The 17,168-nt window shown below is 51.1% G+C and overlaps 8 protein-coding genes across 8 annotated transcripts; 5 read left to right on the forward strand and 3 right to left on the reverse strand.

The window, feature by feature from the left end:
* Positions 1-26: 26 nt before the first annotated feature.
* Positions 27-658, forward strand: An12g03640 (hypothetical protein [truncated ORF]; the record flags this gene model as incomplete). The annotated part of the gene is made up of 2 exons (XM_059750810.1): positions 27-420; positions 471-658. Coding segments are annotated over 2 exons (582 nt in total), but the record flags the coding sequence as incomplete, so codon positions are not given.
* A 40-nt stretch (positions 659-698) lies between these two features.
* On the reverse strand, positions 699-1,166 carry An12g03630 (uncharacterized protein; the record flags this gene model as incomplete). The annotated part of the gene is made up of 2 exons (XM_001395402.3): positions 699-819; positions 877-1,166. 2 exons carry the CDS (start codon positions 1,164-1,166, stop codon positions 699-701), a joined length of 411 nt encoding a protein of 136 aa, XP_001395439.1.
* Positions 1,167-1,504: 338 nt separating this feature from the next.
* Positions 1,505-3,726, forward strand: An12g03650 (uncharacterized protein; the record flags this gene model as incomplete). The annotated part of the gene is made up of 4 exons (XM_059750811.1): positions 1,505-1,578; positions 1,641-3,087; positions 3,141-3,362; positions 3,433-3,726. The coding sequence occupies 4 exons, from the start codon at positions 1,505-1,507 to the stop codon at positions 3,724-3,726; spliced, it is 2,037 nt and encodes a 678-aa protein (XP_059604409.1).
* A 240-nt stretch (positions 3,727-3,966) lies between these two features.
* An12g03660 (uncharacterized protein) lies at positions 3,967-4,869 on the reverse strand (the record flags this gene model as incomplete). Its single annotated transcript, XM_001395404.1, has 2 exons — positions 3,967-4,055; positions 4,119-4,869. 2 exons carry the CDS (start codon positions 4,867-4,869, stop codon positions 3,967-3,969), a joined length of 840 nt encoding a protein of 279 aa, XP_001395441.1.
* Positions 4,870-5,575: 706 nt separating this feature from the next.
* Positions 5,576-6,412, forward strand: An12g03670 (uncharacterized protein; the record flags this gene model as incomplete). The annotated part of the gene is made up of 3 exons (XM_059750812.1): positions 5,576-5,736; positions 5,889-6,249; positions 6,335-6,412. 3 exons carry the CDS (start codon positions 5,576-5,578, stop codon positions 6,410-6,412), a joined length of 600 nt encoding a protein of 199 aa, XP_059604410.1.
* A 345-nt stretch (positions 6,413-6,757) lies between these two features.
* An12g03680 (hypothetical protein [putative sequencing error]) lies at positions 6,758-7,533 on the forward strand (the record flags this gene model as incomplete). The annotated part of the gene is given in 4 exon segments (XM_059750813.1): positions 6,758-6,965; positions 7,042-7,128; positions 7,252-7,346; positions 7,444-7,533. Coding segments are annotated over 4 exon segments (480 nt in total).
* A 494-nt stretch (positions 7,534-8,027) lies between these two features.
* On the reverse strand, positions 8,028-8,279 carry An12g03690 (hypothetical protein; the record flags this gene model as incomplete). The annotated part of the gene is made up of 2 exons (XM_059750814.1): positions 8,028-8,127; positions 8,200-8,279. The coding sequence occupies 2 exons, from the start codon at positions 8,277-8,279 to the stop codon at positions 8,028-8,030; spliced, it is 180 nt and encodes a 59-aa protein (XP_059604412.1).
* Positions 8,280-8,425: 146 nt separating this feature from the next.
* An12g03700 (uncharacterized protein) lies at positions 8,426-16,985 on the forward strand (the record flags this gene model as incomplete). Its single annotated transcript, XM_059750815.1, has 12 exons — positions 8,426-9,288; positions 9,379-12,112; positions 12,212-12,340; positions 12,394-13,140; positions 13,190-13,293; positions 13,342-13,541; positions 13,619-14,182; positions 14,242-16,377; positions 16,434-16,490; positions 16,592-16,644; positions 16,747-16,818; positions 16,908-16,985. 12 exons carry the CDS (start codon positions 8,426-8,428, stop codon positions 16,983-16,985), a joined length of 7,737 nt encoding a protein of 2,578 aa, XP_059604413.1.
* Between the last annotated feature and the right edge of the window lie 183 nt (positions 16,986-17,168).

The following is a 17,168-nucleotide window of genomic DNA, read 5'->3' on the forward strand; positions in this document are numbered from 1 at the left end:
GAGGCAGAGAGCTTGGTCGATNGAAGAAACCGGCCGGAATGTCATCTCTTCCCGGAATTCAATTCGCACCACCCGGCGCCGCACCACAGCCAGACGGGATGGGTTCGATACTGCCAGGAATTGGGGCTCCCCAGCCCCCACCCCAGCCGGGGTTTTCCACTTCAATGCCGCAAATGGATCCTGGGCGTCTAGCAGCTCTTTTGTCCAATCAACCGCCCCCTCAGCCGAACAATTTCCCTCCCACAACGGGACTGCCAGGGTTTCCCATGCACCCTGCTATGTCGGGGACACCTCCGGTGAACGTTGACCTGGCAGAACTGCAGAAGCAGCTTCTTTCTCAAGGAATCTCGCTGCCCCAGAACTTTCCGCCGCCAAATTTTCCTGGCATGCCCGGGGGCCTTCCCGGCCTGCAAGGGAGCAGTACGCCCGATCACGGATATGGAAGATGATTCCAGCTGTGGTCCATAGAGCTCATAACTTGGTTGGTCTGGATAAGAGGCAAAATGGCAGGTCGCTAGACTTCTGGTGTGGCCTTGATGGCTTTCAGCGGACAATATGTATTATAGTCGGTTTCGATGAGGACCTGCGCTCTCGGCCATATTTTGTCGATAAAGCCGTCCCTGCTATCGACACAGCAGGTAAGGGAAATGTTATGTGATCATGAAAGTATCCCGATTAGGCTTCGGTTTTGCCTTCGGTCATAATCCACCTGGGATAGGGAAGCTAGATAGGATGAGGACCAACACATTGATACCACCCCACAAAAGGGGGATCCAGGTCGACATTCTGAAATTACCCGCTTCGTAAACTGCACCTAAGCTATCAACTAGTCAGTTCGCTGCCAGTAGTATGGAACGTAGCATCAAGAGGACTCACACGAGGCCAATGATGCTCCCCGCTAAAAGCGCCTCTAATCCACCTATGACCATGTATACCAAGGGAACTGCAAGACAAGCCTTCCAGCTCCGGCATTGCATGGCCACGGCCCATGCCGCCACCAGTAGATGGCTTGCGCCATAGAAAATCAAGGTCCAGTATAGAGTAAAACGCCAAATATCCTTATTGTAGTAGAGATAGTATGCACCGGTACTGGTCGTCGGAAAGAGCTCGTAGAGGGACGGAAAAGNAGGCGTTTGATAATTGATGGGAACCCGATTGTCGGCCATTTGGCTGCGAAAAGGCTACCTGGACTGCCACCAGGATTAGTGTAGGGTCATAAGACGAGCACGACCAGGTGAATCGGCCGACCGCGACTGATGCGGACATATACCACGGAGGCCAGAAAGGGTCGCGAAGCTGATAAGATCCGCTCGGAACGGAGGAGCTCGTGGTTTGCACTGTTTGCTCTCGGCGCAACGAACCTCGGCAGGTGATCTGGGGTTCTCCGCGGCAACTGGAAGCAGGTGGTTTCCGTTATCTCCCATACCTCTCTCTCTGTCAGTCTCACTTGGGTTGTGTCTAATGTCCACTTTCGTGGTTGCACCATTGACGCCCATTTGACATTATGGCGACTGAACGCTCTTTGGGCGCTCTTCTGAGATCGCTTCAATACTCATCTGACCTTCAGGATGTCTTCACGTATGATAGCCTCCCCCTCTCCGCTTCTCGGCTGCGCGGACGCAACTGACCGACTTCGCTAGTTTGCTTCCCACGGCGACAAGCCTTTTGACCGTTCTTGGAAATCCTCTGAATATTACTCTGCTCGCATCGCAGCTGCTAGCAACCCCAGCAATTTGGGACCGCCCTGTCGATCTTCTCACGTGTCGCAAGATCCTCAGCATATTCAACACAGCCGCCATCGCGATAGTACAAAGCGAAGCTTCTGACGATTCGAGGACACCCTACACAAAGGCTAGGAAGATTGAACGTGAGGACTGGGTTAAAGCTGTTGTCAATGGAGCGGATGATAAGTCGCCGCGATGGAGACACACAATCTTGATTGGGGGGTTACTGCTGGGATTCGAGGGACAGAACAGACAGGGGTTGCCGTGGCACGTCCGGCGTAAGTTGGAAAGGGCGCTTGTGACGGCTGCACAGCTTGCGCTCGAGGAGCTGGATCCCCGGAATGAGATTGACGGTCGTTGTGTCACCATGGTTCTGAACTACTCCTTTGAACTGCTATCGGACTCCGAAAGGAGCAAGCTTGACTACGACATCTTGCTACCCGTCATGGTCAATGCCACCTATGCATCACCTGAAGGCTTGGAGGGAGGATACTTCCTAGGTACTGTGGACAAAGACATTGTGGAAGCCCCTGGCAAGCAATTCCAGTGGTTGGCACAGTCTGACACGTTTGCTCGTGTGACGGCGATCTCATCTAGTCCTCTCGTGTCTGCCCTAGGGCCTCTGTCCCGGCTCATGGCGCATGCCATTGAAAACGCAAAAGACCCTGGTCTGGTTGCTCAGACTTTGGACCACATCACGGACTTTGTGCGTACACTTATGGTGCAGTGGCGGCTCAACAAGTTATCGGAGGTCGACAAATCTGAGGAAGCTGAGTTCCTTGACGCCGAGTCGTTGAGGACCACCATCCCAGGACTTTGGAGACTGCTTCGTAATTGCTTATATTCCATTGTCATTGTTCTCCGGGCTGTCCTGGGAAGAGTGATCAACGACCCTGTATTGGCTGCTCACCGCAGTGCTCCGTTCATATCCATGCAGGTTCTCCATATTCTGCGGAATCTCTATTTCATATCATCCCGCATGGGCCAGAACGCTTCTTCGCAGCACATGTTCGTGACCTTAACAGCCGTGGATATCCTCTCACATTATCCCGATCTAGCCGAGAATTTTCTGAGAAGCATCAAGCCCAGTGAGCTCGGCCAGATCCCCGACCATCCTATCGAGCGATGCCTGGACCTGTTCTTCCTCAACACGTCGGAGCTTTTTACACCCTTGCTATCACCCGCATGCAGCGAAGAGCTTCTCGTTGCAGCAGCCGTTCCTTACCTTCCAGCAGGCGGAAATAACCATCTCCTCGAGATCTTCGAAGCCGCCCACAGCACGGTCCTAGCCGTATTCGCCATCCCGAACAACGCCGCCGTAGCAGCCAAACATCTCCCATTCTACATCGACAACCTATTTTCTGTAAGCTACCTTCTCACCATCCCTAGAGTTCCCCAGCTAATAATCCTTTCCAGGTATTCCCCGAAAACCTCTCAGCCCGTCAATTCCGACTAGCCTTTAAAACCGTCATCCAAGTCACGGCACCCCCCTCCCCAATCCGCCAACACCCAGCGTCTCCTCCCATCCACCCTCCTCGAAGTTCTNTACGACCGAGCACTCCACGCATCCGACCAACTACTCCCCGAACCAACATCGACGCAACTCGAGGGCCCCGACCTCGGCAAATCCCCGCCCGTGTCGGAACAAGCAGCCCTGACCCTCGCGCTTATTGACAGTCTCTGTTTNTTGCGCGTCGAANACCTTGAGGAGTGGCTTCCTCTCACGGCGCACTTGCTCAACACCATCAAGACCCCGGATATGCATAAGCAATGCGTGGAACGGTTCTGGGAGGCGCTGAGTAGCGGCGAGATGGATGTTGAACGGGCGCATTTCTGCGTCACGTGGTGGAGTACGCGTGGTGGGAGGGAGCTCGTTCTTTATGGGGATGACTTCGGGGCCGATGCGGAACATAGGCATGATGAGGCTGAGGGACAGGGACAGGAACAGGGGGCGTATATGAGTGGTGCTCTTGGTGCGGTGGCGAGGGAGAGTAAGCTTTAGCTTCTCCCTCTGTTATCTGTGGGGTTGTATATAGGGGTGTGATTGTACAGCATGGGTCACGATAGCCACGGCGTCCACGGAGCATTTATACCTTTGCCATTTAGCGATGAAATCCACTTTTCTTTTACTGCATATTATATACTAATCACTTGATTATACAATCCCTCCATACCTCCCTGTCCAGTACTCCACGAGAAACAAACAATATATGTATCATATCAAAGATCCCAATCCAAACAATCAATGAATCCCCGGAATCCCCACCCAACTCCTCTTCCTATACCGCTCATACTCCTCCCCAAAGAAGGCAACCAGGAACTTCTCCTCCCCTATCACAAATCGATTAGCACACACCCCCAAAACCAAAAGCAAGAAAAAGAAGTAGGACTTACTCCAAATCCTCCCACTAAAAAACCTCCACAAGACAACCGCATACGCTACAAAACACACCCCATTCCCAAGAACCAACTGGGTCCCCAACCCCCACCAAAAGAACCCAAAGTAACTCGGATGTCTCAACACACTATACACACCCCCGGTGACAAGCACATGCCCTTCCCGTCGGGTAACCTGCACCGTATGATTAAAGTTACTGCCCGCCTGCGCCATGGCCACGCTGCGGATCGTCTGGCCCACGACCATCAGCAGTAAGCCAACGGCTACTTGGTAGGTCGTAAGCGAGGAGGGGAGGTATAACGGCACCGGGCGGGCGGTGAAATATGTATGCATGAGGAGACATTCGAGGATCGCGGAGCCGTGGGCGATGTTATAGGCCCAGCCGTTGGAGGTGAGGAGGTAGGCGGAGACGGTGGCGAAGTGGGTGTTGTATGCGGCGGTGGTGTAGTATTCGAGGAAGTGGAAGAGGGAGAGAGAAGAGAGGAAGAAGGGGATGCGCCAGAGGGGAGTGTATAGGGGGTCGTAGAGGAGGGAGAGGATGGTTAGGGTTGTGGAGACGCCGAGGACGGTGCCGAGGAGGTAGGCGCGGATGGAGATGGCGGAGAGGGATTTGGAGCCGTTGGGGAGGATGGAGGTGTCGAAGGTGGTGGTGTGGTTGTGGTTGTTGGTGGGTGGTGGTGGTCGGTATGGGCGAAATGGTGGTGATGGGGATGGGGAGGGAGAGGGGGAGGGAGGGGAGTGGGACATTGTTGTTCTTCTTGTGGTGGTGGTGGTGGTGGTTGTTGTTGTTGGGTGCAGTGGAGGTTGATGTTGGTGGTGAGAGAAGATCTGCTGGTGTTGTCAAGGGATTGTCATGCTGAAGAGGGATCTGGGTGATGTTTATATGCAGTTGTGAACAATCGCGGGAGTTTTGGAGAACAATATTAATTGCGATCCAATGCGGAGGAGCTCCGACGGAAAGCCTTCTGATTGGTGGGTTGCGGGTACTTGGTCTGTGGTAATGTGATGGGTCGCTGCGCGAGAGGAAAAGTGACTTATTCTACAGGAGATATTTGATGAGTCTTGTGGGATTGGCATGGAGAGAGTTGATAGATGCTAAATTGAAGATATTGCGATCAAGTTTTGGACAAATTGTTATACTATGTTGGAGGGTTGTGTGTCCTGAATGATAACTTGAAGGATGCTGGCGATACGGCAAGTAGAATAGGTTATCTCCAGACAGCTTGCAGTCATACTTCACTGTATCTTATAGTCCATATTATCATGTTATGAATCAATGGCATAGAAATCCTGTTGCTGCCAGGCCAGGGCAATCAGAAATAGTAAAGTCTACTAAGATCCATCATCCATCTGACGGCCCGCAGTGCAAGTCCCGACTAAACTCCGGATTCACCCCCGCCTTGATAACGCAACAAAGGAATTACTGTCCGGCTGTCCCGTTCGAAAGACAACCATGGATCTGCAAGAGAATCGAGAACGCATGCGCCGCGGCGAGCTCTACCATGCCTTCGTCTCCGATCTCACAGCTGATCGAGCGCGTTGCGCCAGTGCCTGTCGCCGCTTCAACAATGCAGGTGACGTGTCTCGTCGACAGTCCCTCGAGTTGTGGAAAGAGTAAGTGAACATAATCGAGTATATGCTCCCCACGCCGGAATACAAGCACGGCAGGCTCCACACGGATGGAACAGTCGTCCACGGCATGGCGGATACAGCCGGGCTGACAGGAACAGCATCGTGGGTGATACCACCCCTCTCCCGCCTCCCAGTCAGGATCCCGCCGAGGATGATAAGCTCTTAGCGAAGCATCCTTGGATCGAGCCTCCCATTCGCATGGACTACGGGTACAATGTGAAGGTGGGAGAAGGCGCCTTCATCAATTTCGACTGTGTTATTATCGACACCTGCTTGGTGACCATTGGGGCGCGCACCTTGTTCGGTCCCAAGGTCAGTCTTTATAGTGGCACGCACCCTCTTGATCCGGCCGTGCGCAATGGAACGGAAGGTCCAGAATCAGGCAAAGAAATACATATTGGTGAGGATTGCTGGCTCGCAGGGAATGTGACTGTGTTGCCGGGAGTGACGATCGGAAAAGGTGCGGTTATTGGGGCTGGAAGTGTGGTGACCAAGGTGAGTTCGAGACAGCTTACCATTCCTGGTATTTTGTGTGAGGGTCGAAAATGGTCTTTGCTGATAACGATGATTGCTATGTCAGGATGTTCCCGCATTTCATTTGGCTGTGGGAAACCCAGCGAGAGTGATTCGCAAGATTGAGACCTCAATGAAGGAGTAATTGGATCTTGTTAGTTGCTTATGCTCTCCCAGCGATGCATCTAAAATAGGGTTGGGTCGGTCGTGGTTAATTTTGCACTTGAACACTGAAATTACCCAACGATCGTACATAAATAGATTTATCATAAACAGGGATCTGCCGACTCGGCACAAGTCACACAAACATTCTTCTCTACGTCCCCGACGCGCAGGGTTGGGGTGTTAATTCACCATGATCGACAGCACAGTGGGGACGGAGAAAAAAGGGCCCTGGAAACAGGCAGAATGGGCTGCTGACACTTGACAACGGTGCCCGAGTCGGAACGCACTAATTAGCAATAATGGGTTGGTTGATTTGCTGGGCGTGATGGGAGATAACCCCACGCTAGGAAATGAGCTGGAAAGCTTCAAGTGGAGATGGGGGGCAATTAAGCTCCAGGGCAAGAGAGGGGCTCTAGCTGGGTTTGGAGTAGGCAGATGGAGGCAGATGGAGGTTGGCTCGCCTAAGCGGCGGGGAGGAATGCGATCACGATGTGCCCCTGCAGCTCCCCTGCCTATCCAAGTACAGCTGGCAGGTGAAAAGGTAGACAGGTAGTAGGTACCTTCGCTAGGTACTTCTGTGGACTTAACTATCTTTCACTGTAGGTTCAGCTGGCATACATCTGGCAGTACCGTTCAACCTGGCGCCTCCTCTCAAATATTTCCGTCTACTTGGNGAATTTCTCCTAGGGCTGGCTGGTGGGGACAATGGGAAGTCAAAGGCAGGGGAAAGCCATCACCAGAAATTGAGGCATGCACGAAATGAAACAAATGTCCGATAGGAACACTTTGACGTTATTGATGTCTTTCCGCGGATGACAGAAGTACCAGCCAACCGTAACACAAGCGTTTGGGTGAAATTCTTAACGAAACGAGAGCATTGGGATGGGCGGCTGCTTGCTATGCGTCCTTATTTGGTCTGGGCCCAATGGCACCGATGGATTTTAGTTTACTTGGGTGTTAATTAATCCTGTTGTCCAGTATTCGGTTCAATTCATATTCTCCCCCCCTCAGGGTGATCTTCGCTTTGTTGGCAGTCCAGACCGAGTCCATTCTCACTCCATGCGTGAGCAACGAGGGAACCATTACTACGCATACAGATGAAAATTGGTAGCACAATTAATCCAGCGAACCGGATTGAGGGAGCTTCCAGGTAACAGTAGCGACAATACTACTACTTACTATTCCTAATACTAGGCAGATGCAATCTTGGCTTCTCCCCCCACCAACCAAAGCTAACTTACTATCTTCTAGCGCTGCAGGTGAAAACCAAAAAGGGATGTATCATGGAGTAGTAGTAGATGATGGACGGAATATTCCCGAAATAAAGATGAAAAGACAATTTTATTAATTAGAGATATGTTACAAGAAGGACCAACTAGAAGAATGATAAATAGGTCGATCGAAAGAAGATTAAAAAAAGAAGAAAAAGAGAGTAAAGAAGAAAGTTCGTTATCCATATTCTCATCTTTTTTCCAACCCTTCCAGGCCGATCCCCGATTCGCCCTGGACACCCGCCAATCCGTTGCTCCACCGCAACGTCAGAGCTGGACCTTTCAGTTAGTTCTTCTGCTCTGCTCATCCTCCATCTCAATTCTTCACTGTCGCATTTGACCTGAAGCAGTTGCTCCGCATCCCGCCATCCCTTCTCCAGCTAGTAGCTGTTCGTTCAGCTTTGGTCGGTCATCGACCTGCCCTCTCTCACACACTCTCTCTATTCCTCTTGGGTGTCCGAACAGCTATCGCTTCCCCGATCGCTGCCTCTGCCACCCCTCCCTCTCAGCTGGATTCCTATTTCCCGCATTGTTCTTATCCGCAACCCGGCTTTGCTCTTCCTCTCCCACACACATTTTACTTCCCTTGTGTGCGGGCGCTCGGTCTGCCGTCATTTTCTTCCTTCTTACAATTCGCCCCTAGAGCCAAATTAGATTCAATCCTTTCCCCCTTCCATTCACAGTCTTGTCGCGTCCCCCATCGGCCGGGCTAAGAAAATGTCATGGCAGCTGCCCCGCTAGACAGCTCTAGCACCCCGCCTGAAACAACCTCCTCGATTGATTCGACGCGTCCCCTCGGTCATCCCATGGAAGAGTCGGATCCTCAATCCACTCGGAAACGCCCTCGTCTCGACAGTGGGAGTGGTACCTGTGAGTCTAGGTCCATTCCCGACGAAACTGCCGCTACTCGATTCCCCAACGACATCCCGGATGCTCCTGCCACAACGGGTCAGGACGCTTCTCCCTCCTCTCGCCCGGCCAGCCGAGTGGTCATCAAGCTGAAGTCCCCTGTACCCGACAACATGGCGTCTAAGCCTGGTGACTCCCCGGTCGAGCATCCTAGCGGTGGTGATCTTCCCACCCAATCCGCAGCAGGCGAGACCGGCCTCGACGCTTCCACCGCCATATCGCTATCATCGTCGCCCACACAGAGCCCAGAGATAGAGGTGGCAGACTTGGAAGATATGGATCAGGACCCAAATACCTCCAGCTGGAAGTCGTTGGGGGAGGCGATGCGCGAACCGGAAACCCCAGAGGTAGTGCAGCTGCATGACCAGCCGCCGCTGACGGAGACGTTCCCCAGATTGATCATTGGAAATGAGCTGCGGGAAAATCTGGAGGAGATTTGTGCGATTATTGAGAAAGGTAAAGCGCTTCCTCTATTGCCTTATACTGGCTCTTGCCGTGCCAAGTCTAACCATTTATCCATAGGCTCCCAACATGATATCCCAGTATTTCTTGCCGTGAAAGCTTGGTTCGACGACGTCGCGAACAATCTGGATCAGTTAACCCCTGAAGTGTTGGCGGAGGACCGGGACTTCTGGGAGGAGCTACCCACCGTCGTGGATAGCTTGTTGCGCAGAGTGTAAGTGGCTTCTACTTGTTTTCGCCTTGGTGACACTCTACGAAGTTTGTCGATCAACCCCGCACATCCCGAGTACTAACATCTTCTTAGCGTGGAGTTCCTGCCGGATGAGGGGCGGGGGGCATGGGCTTGTTTAGAAGAGTTCTTCCTGGATTTCGCACATTTGGCGGTTCATGTTATTGACCTAGATACCATCTTCTTGACCCAGGCTGTGGACGACGCAGAGGCTCAGTTATCAGACCCATTGTCGAAATCCTACCTGGTGTCACTGGGTTGGATTCTGCAGCTGGCCAATATTCCGTTCTTCCGCACCATGGAGAATATACACGGATCGGACGTAGCGAATCTGGTCGCTCGTACGAACGATCAGATCGCTGCTGCGCTAGACATCATCCATCACTTGTCCGATCATGCCGCCTGCGTTCTGAATCTCATTACCCGCTGGTCTCAACTTTCAACGTCTTTGATCGCGATAGTTACTATCGTGCATAATTTAATAGATTCAGGGAACGAACGGCGCAGGTATCGCGCGGATGATACTTTAATAACTTCCTCCATTTACTCTCGCACTCTGAGGCGTGCTTACCCATTGATCCGCGCCGCAGACGAGAAATACCAGTTTCACATAACCAAAAAGTCTCCTTGGGTGTCGAGTGAGACGAGCGAATCCATGCTACGCCACATAGCTTTCTCCTACACTACGCTATGCGATCGTGATCTAGAGCTTGCTTCAAAAATCGCTGAGGATCTCGCGATAGAACTGCCAGAAGATGTAACACCCGAGGATCGTTCATCTATCATCTTCTACGGTTGGAAGTTTGGCGTCCTGAAGAAGCACATCATGGATGGGCGCATGGAGCTGCGTGTTAATGGCGTGGAAACAATGCAAGCAGAACTCGTCCATATCTGGAGGCAACATATCCACAGAAATACCTCAGACAAAGTTCACCCTGTGGTTCAATATCTTGTGGGCTTTCTACGACACAATCGGATCGTTGAGTATATTGTGGGAATTGATTCTCACCCTCAGCTCATCAGCAGAAGTGGGAACATTGTCGGGTTCCTGGTCGTCACAGCTACATATACCGATGCGGACACAGACACGATATGGGAGACAGTAACAGAAAGCCCAGATCCTCGAACTGTATCCGAGGTGTTGGGAATGTTGAGCAAGACTTTCCAGATGCATACCTCGAATTCGCCTGCGTTGGTCTATGTGTGCTCGAAGCTGCTAGATCTTCCGTTGGCGCGCTTTGACGCACGAATGGTAGACTTCTGTGAACAGCTGCTCCACCAGGTGAGAGAAAAATGCAGCGATAGAAGTCATCGTGAATCCCAGGACCAGATTCATGTGGATGCAATTCCCCTGCGTCTGTGTGTGCGTTTGATCCGTGAGAGTGCTGGTGCCAACGACTTCCCTGTCGAGCACAAGGCCCTTCTTCAGAAGTTCGCGGCTGCCCAGCTGAGTTCTTTCATGGACATCGGTCTGAGTGAGGTGGACAAAATGGAGATATATGAGCAGTGCCTTAAAGACATCGCTGAGATGAACCAGTTTACTGTTGGCAGCATCCAGGCTCTGAACGCCCTTCTTCCCAGCAATGATTCTTTGGAACTCCGCAAGCTTGCCGAGGAATTCGATCTGACTCGCTTGGTGATCACAGAGTTGGCTCATACAGTGGACATGAACCAGACCGACTTTACTGATCCGTTTTCTCTAACCGGATTCTCGTCAAGGGTCCATATGCTGGCCCGGATCATCAATATGGTCTCGGACTCAATAACCCCGGACCTCGGTGATCTGCTTTGGCGCAGAGTCTTCATGTCGAAGTCTCTTGCGCAGCAGGGCAGACGCGCCCTATGGGACATGCTCTGCGGAACTACCCGGTGTAGCGCCCAAGCAAACTCATTCATTGAGCGCTGTATTCAGGTCTACCTACCCGAGCTCTCGCCCGCTGAAGACTATCTTCCGGAGGTTCTTCAGTTCGCGAAGCAGACAATCAATTATGAGGTCCGGTTCAACCCCCCGTCAATCGCTGGCGAGAACGAGGTGGTAGCGATACCGGGAATGGACCGGATATGGAGCTTTATTCTCACGGCCCCCCCTGGTACAATTGAAACTGACGCGATCACTTTTGCAATTGAGGTTTATCTTGATCATAGCATCATCAACCGGTCTCCACGTTCGGCTGTTGAGGCTACCCACATCGCTCTGGTGGACCGTTGTGTGGATCAGCTCAAATCTGCGGCGTCGAGGCTGAAGGCATACCACGACAGCTCAGACACGGCTCAGGACGTATCCATGGACGCAGTTGCATCCGATAAAGATGTCAAGGCGGAAGAGCTCAGATTTAGCCGCTCATTACTTTTTCTTCGCCGATTCCTGCAGGGGCTACGGTGTCGTCCTCAGTATAGTCCACCGCAGAGCTTGCCTCTTGATTCACCCGGTAAACCGGTCCAGGGGGACGCAATCGATATCCGCTACCAAACATTCAATGGAGGCACCCAGTCTAAAGTTCGCTCATTGCACATCGGGGATTTGTCAACCGCTGCGGAGCTTGCAGAGACTCTCGTGCGGGTCACAGGTTTCACCAAATTCAGTACGATCTCTGGTGGACAGAGGATCGATCTTCTTGAAAAGCCTGGCATTACCATTCGGGACCTCAAACTCGGCTCGGGCCTACTTCTTATCCGTCGGGACCCAGAAAGTCGTGAATTGGCCATGGCTGGTAGACGCCAATCTCTGACCCTGGTTGATTCTGAAGTACTGAAACACTTTGACGACCTTTATGATCTCCTTGTCCTCGAGGATCATCTAGCACGCGAGGTGCGAATATCACCTTTCTTATTTGTTTTCGGTAACTGTCGGCTGAGTACTGATTCATTTTATTAGATATATGACTTTCTCATCGTTTTCCCTCCCCAGGACAGGGTTCTGGAGTTGGTTAAGTCGACGGACAAGACTGAGGATGAAATGTTCCCTATGGACAAGCCGTTCAGCCTCCTTTATTCAGTCAATGCGCTTTCAGTTTCGTTACGTGAAGAGACTCTCGAGGTAAGAGTATGATATCCCTGTGGTGTACTTGGCTAATCAAGTCGCGTCGTTAGGCATCACCAAACCAAGACTATGTATCCCACAGCATCCGCGTCCTAGTCTCTGCCTTGACACGGTCTGAGATGGCAGATGGCTTGAAAGATAGCCCCACCAAACTTTTATTTGCAACGCACATGGTCGAGTGCCTCCTTTACGCGCTTCTGGTACGACCAGCTATTCCTGGTGAAGCGCCGGTGGTCCCGAATCCAACGGCATTGGCTCAACGACTCTTCCATTTTATGGAAGTTGCGCGGTTTCTTCCTATTTCTTGTTCTTCGGAAACAAGCATTGCTAAGCTAATCTGTAACTCGTTCGCCGTCCTGACCGAGGGCTCAGTTCGGGACCTAGATTTTTGGGAAGCTGTCAAAGAACAGCCGCACTTTGATGAACTTCTTTGCTCTCTTCTTCTGAAGGAACATCGTCAGCCCATCCGGAAAGGCATTGCAGAGAACATTGCTGTTACCTGTAGTCCTTCCAAACTACTCAGGAAATCGACGAAGCCAATCGATTCGGAGACACAAGAGACACAAGACACACCAGCTCCTGACAATGCCATTCGAATTGAGATCCTTGCAAAGATCTGGACTGCTTTTGACAAGACTTTCCCCGCAACGCTAGATTATGCAGCACAATGTCAGGAATTTCTCGAAATTGCCAACCTGGTTTTCCGCTCCGTTGCTGAGAGATCACCGCACGACCTTTCATTCAGCCAATATCTGAAGCAATGGAGCACTACCATGCTGCGCCATCGAACAGAAGAGGTCTGACTTTTCCTACTCTTTAGTTGCTAATTTGCTAACCTTCCTATAGTTTGTTGGTCGTGAGCCTGTAGACCATCTCATTTTGGGCTTCGCTCGTCTTCTGAGAATATGCCTGGAGCTGGCAAGTTCTAACGATACCACAGTTGACACCTTGTAAGTATGGCCGCAGTCGCGTCCATTATTCTATACTGACTTTGCCAGCGATCTCGCGGAGAGCCTGTTCGATCAATATCTCTTCCCCGACCTTTCCTCATCCCCCACCGACCTCATTGTACCTCAAGTTCCTGTCATGCACACACAAACCAGGCAGGAGCTGTATGGTATACTATGTCAGCTCTGCAGGCTCGATGTGAACAACTACTCCACAATCGTGGAGCGTCTTGAGGATCTTATTCCGCTAGGTCTGTACTCCTGTCTGTACTCCTGCGTTTTTCCTGCTCTTGCCTGTATCATTGCTGACTGATATCCTGATCAACAGATTACACCTACTCTCCTGCTTGGGGCTTCGACCGTTACAAAATGCTCCGATCTCCAGAAGGTTATGCGGGGCTTAAAAACCTCTCAAACACCTGCTACTTGAATTCCCTCTTGACTCAGCTTTTCATGAACGTTGGGTTTCGTGACTTCATGCTGCAGCTCAATCTTGAGGACCCGGACGGCTCTCAGAAGCTGCTCTATGAGACGAAGAAGTTGTTTGGGCACATGCAGGAGACCTGGAGCAAGAGCGTTGACTCGCAGGCCTTTGTCGACACGATACGCACCTATGACAACGAACCCATTGACGTCACTATTCAAATGGATGTCGATGAGTTCTATAATCTTCTTTTCGACAGATGGGAGGCTCAGATCTCAGACAACGAGAGTAAGAAAAGATTTCGGTCATTCTACGGTGGCCAGCTGGTTCAGCAAATCAAGTCCAAAGAATGCCCCCATATCTCGGAGCGCCTTGAACCGTTCTCCGCTATTCAGTGCGAAATCAAAGACAAAGCGAGCCTCGAAGACAGTCTACAAGCCTACGTTGAGGGGGAGATTATGCAGGGAGGTAAGTGAAATTGAACAGATAAATACAAGGACACCACACTGACGGTATTGTCTCCACAGATAACAAGTATTCTTGCACATCATGTGGGCGCCACGTCGATGCAGTCAAACGGGCCTGCCTGAAAGACGTGCCTGACAATCTAATATTCCATTTGAAGCGCTTCGACTTTGACATGGTTACGATGTTGCGAAGCAAGATCAACGATGAATTCCAGTTCCCAGAGTTTATTGACATGAGCCCGTTCAAAGTTGAATACCTTTCAGATCAGACAGCCGAAGTAAAGGAGGACATTTTTGAACTCGTTGGTGTCTTGGTTCACAGTGGTACGGCTGAATCGGGCCACTACTACTCTTACATCCGTGAGAGACCTACTTCTGGGACAGGGGGCTCCTGGGTCGAGTTTAATGATTCTGATGTTAGCCGATTTGACCAAGCAAAACTTGCTGACCAGTGTTTCGGTGGCCACAACGACCCCATGCAGTCCTCGGCCATGGGCCAGGTCCGGTTCAACAAGGTGTGGAACGCCTACATGCTGTTCTATCAACGTGCTTCTAGCATGGAGGCAGAGAAGGCGGTCTACAAACCAACAAAGCCTCAACACCCTGTGGGCGTGCCCTTGCCCATCGAACTCGCAAACCATATCGTGATGGAGAACGAAATTTTCATCCGTGTCTACTGTCTGATGGACCCATACCACTCTCTCTTCGTTCGATACCTGCTTTCCATGATTGTTGATGAGCAGGGACCCAGGAGTGATGCCAAGGCAAAATTGGATAAGTCTATGGTATTCATTGCCATGGATACACTAGAACAATTACTTTCGAGGTCAAGGGAGCCGTTGGGCCTGGACGCATTTGTGACACTGATGTTCACAGTCATTGCCGAGGTACCAAAGGCGGCTTATAGAGTCATGCAGTGGTTCGAAAACAAGCCGTCAGCAACCCGCAATTTGATTTTAAGGAGTCCCCATCCCGCCGTCCGCAGCAACTCGATAAGGCTCATAATCTGCTCCCTTTCGAAACTCCAAGATCTTCAGAAAAACGCGGATGATGAGGATATCGAGAGGGAAATTTGGAAGATGAGATACTCGAATAGCTTTGAGAATGTGGTGCGAACTTTGGAAAGCCTGTGGTCAACATTGCATACCGCGAGCCGCTCTTGGGATGATTATTTCGAGTTCTTGTCGATGCTTGCAAACTTTGGGCAATACGAAGCTGGCATAGTTCTCAATAATGGGTTCCTTCTCAAGTGCCTTGAAATTGTCTGGCTTGACCACGAGGACTCCAAGCGACTGCGACGGCAGTACGCTTTCATCATTAAGTTCATGGAGAAAGGCAGGCGCTTCTCATACAGAAGACTCATGGATCTCCTAGCCTACCTATTAGCACGCATTGACCTCACTGTGCCGCCCAGTCAAGATGACAAACGACGAACCTTGCCAGATGGCAGGTACACACTTACAATGTCGGAAGCCATCTTTATTCGGCCGCTGGGGAAGAGCAATGAGTTGTCATTTCTGACAACAGTTCTCACGCACAACAGCAGTCCACCGGCAAGCAGGAATATCGTTACTCTTTTTGTGGACGCAGAGCCTGATGCTGGCCTTATGGATCCAATCTGTAGGACCCTGGAAGAAGGCCTCAGGCTGGCACCAGCCAGTCTTTGCGCTCCATTCCTAGAGGCAACCTTGATATTCTGTCGACGAGGCCCTGACGAGGCTAGAATCGTCAGTCTGATTGACTTTGTCGCCAAAGGGGTGGATTCTATCAATGATAGCGGTGGCAGAGAGCATATTGCGTTCTTCACAAGCGTTATGGGCAGTCGCAACGATCGGCTTGGACTGTATGAAGCTTGGTTCTTGAACAATCTCATTGATATGGTCCCAGACTGGGCTCCTCCCTTGTTAACTTTCCCCGATAGAGGGGTTCGAAACATGACGCTGGACGTCCTTCGCCAGATCCTGTTCAGCGGCGAAGCAGAAGAGGTAGACGACGATTGGCAGACACGCCAGGCCGAAGTAGCCAAGAAATTGGTGCATGCAAGCATCAACCGATTGCGGAAAGCATACGTCAATGTCCCGGGCTCTGGCATTGAGCCCAGAGCTGTGGAGTCCATTCGCACTGTGGTGGAACATTGCCTAAGTACGTATTTTGGTGACAGTGAAGAAGACCAGGAGGCTATTCTACAAGCTCAGGGTACGTTAGTCTAAGAATCATGTTCGGTTTATTGCTACTAACGAAGGACTATACAGAAACCATTACAGCTGTCGAGGACCTTATTGCTGACGTCCCAGAAGAGCTAGCATCTGGTGAGTTGTGATTGCCTTTCCATCCATATCCAGTTCAGCCACTGACCTCGTCCTTTGTAGAAGATTGGGAGGATAACTCCGTCATGGCCAGTGATTCGGAGATGGGGCTGGCAGGATCTCCGTGAGACCTGCGTCCGGTGACGCCTCCGCGGTGGTTCATTGTATCACATATGAGAGACGAATTTATGATAAAACGCTTTTTTGTGTGGTTCTGGCCTGCATTTATCGGCGTTTTCTTCTCGTCCGGCTCTTATAGAATTGGGCCTTTGCTTCTGTTCCGGCTAATGTTGCTTTGTGTGTTGGCTTGTATTCTCTTTCGCTTGAGGACGTTTTCCGTTTCCATGGCATGTGTTAGTGCAAGGGGGAACTTTGACTTGGCGGCTTTACAGTGTCGGTCTGTTATGCGCTTTCTGGAAGGAAGCTAGTTATACAACCCTTGCAATGATGATGATTCATAGGCTTGCGTTACCGAGACGCCAAAGCCGGACTTCGTGAGCGGTTGCTCGGCGTGTGCGACCTGGTTAATATGTGCTTTTGATATCTTCTAGAAGGGTAAACCTGGAGCAAGTTGTAAACTGCACTTAATGCCTGATCTTTTGCGCCTGGCAAGTGGCTTTGGCGTTGTTTAAGTGGCTTTAGATCACTATGGCCCTATATTCAGTAGACAGATATTGATAG

The sequence above is a fragment of the Aspergillus niger genome, assembly GCF_000002855.4.
Source record: "Aspergillus niger supercontig An12".
In the NCBI taxonomy this organism is placed as follows: domain Eukaryota; kingdom Fungi; phylum Ascomycota; class Eurotiomycetes; order Eurotiales; family Aspergillaceae; genus Aspergillus; species Aspergillus niger.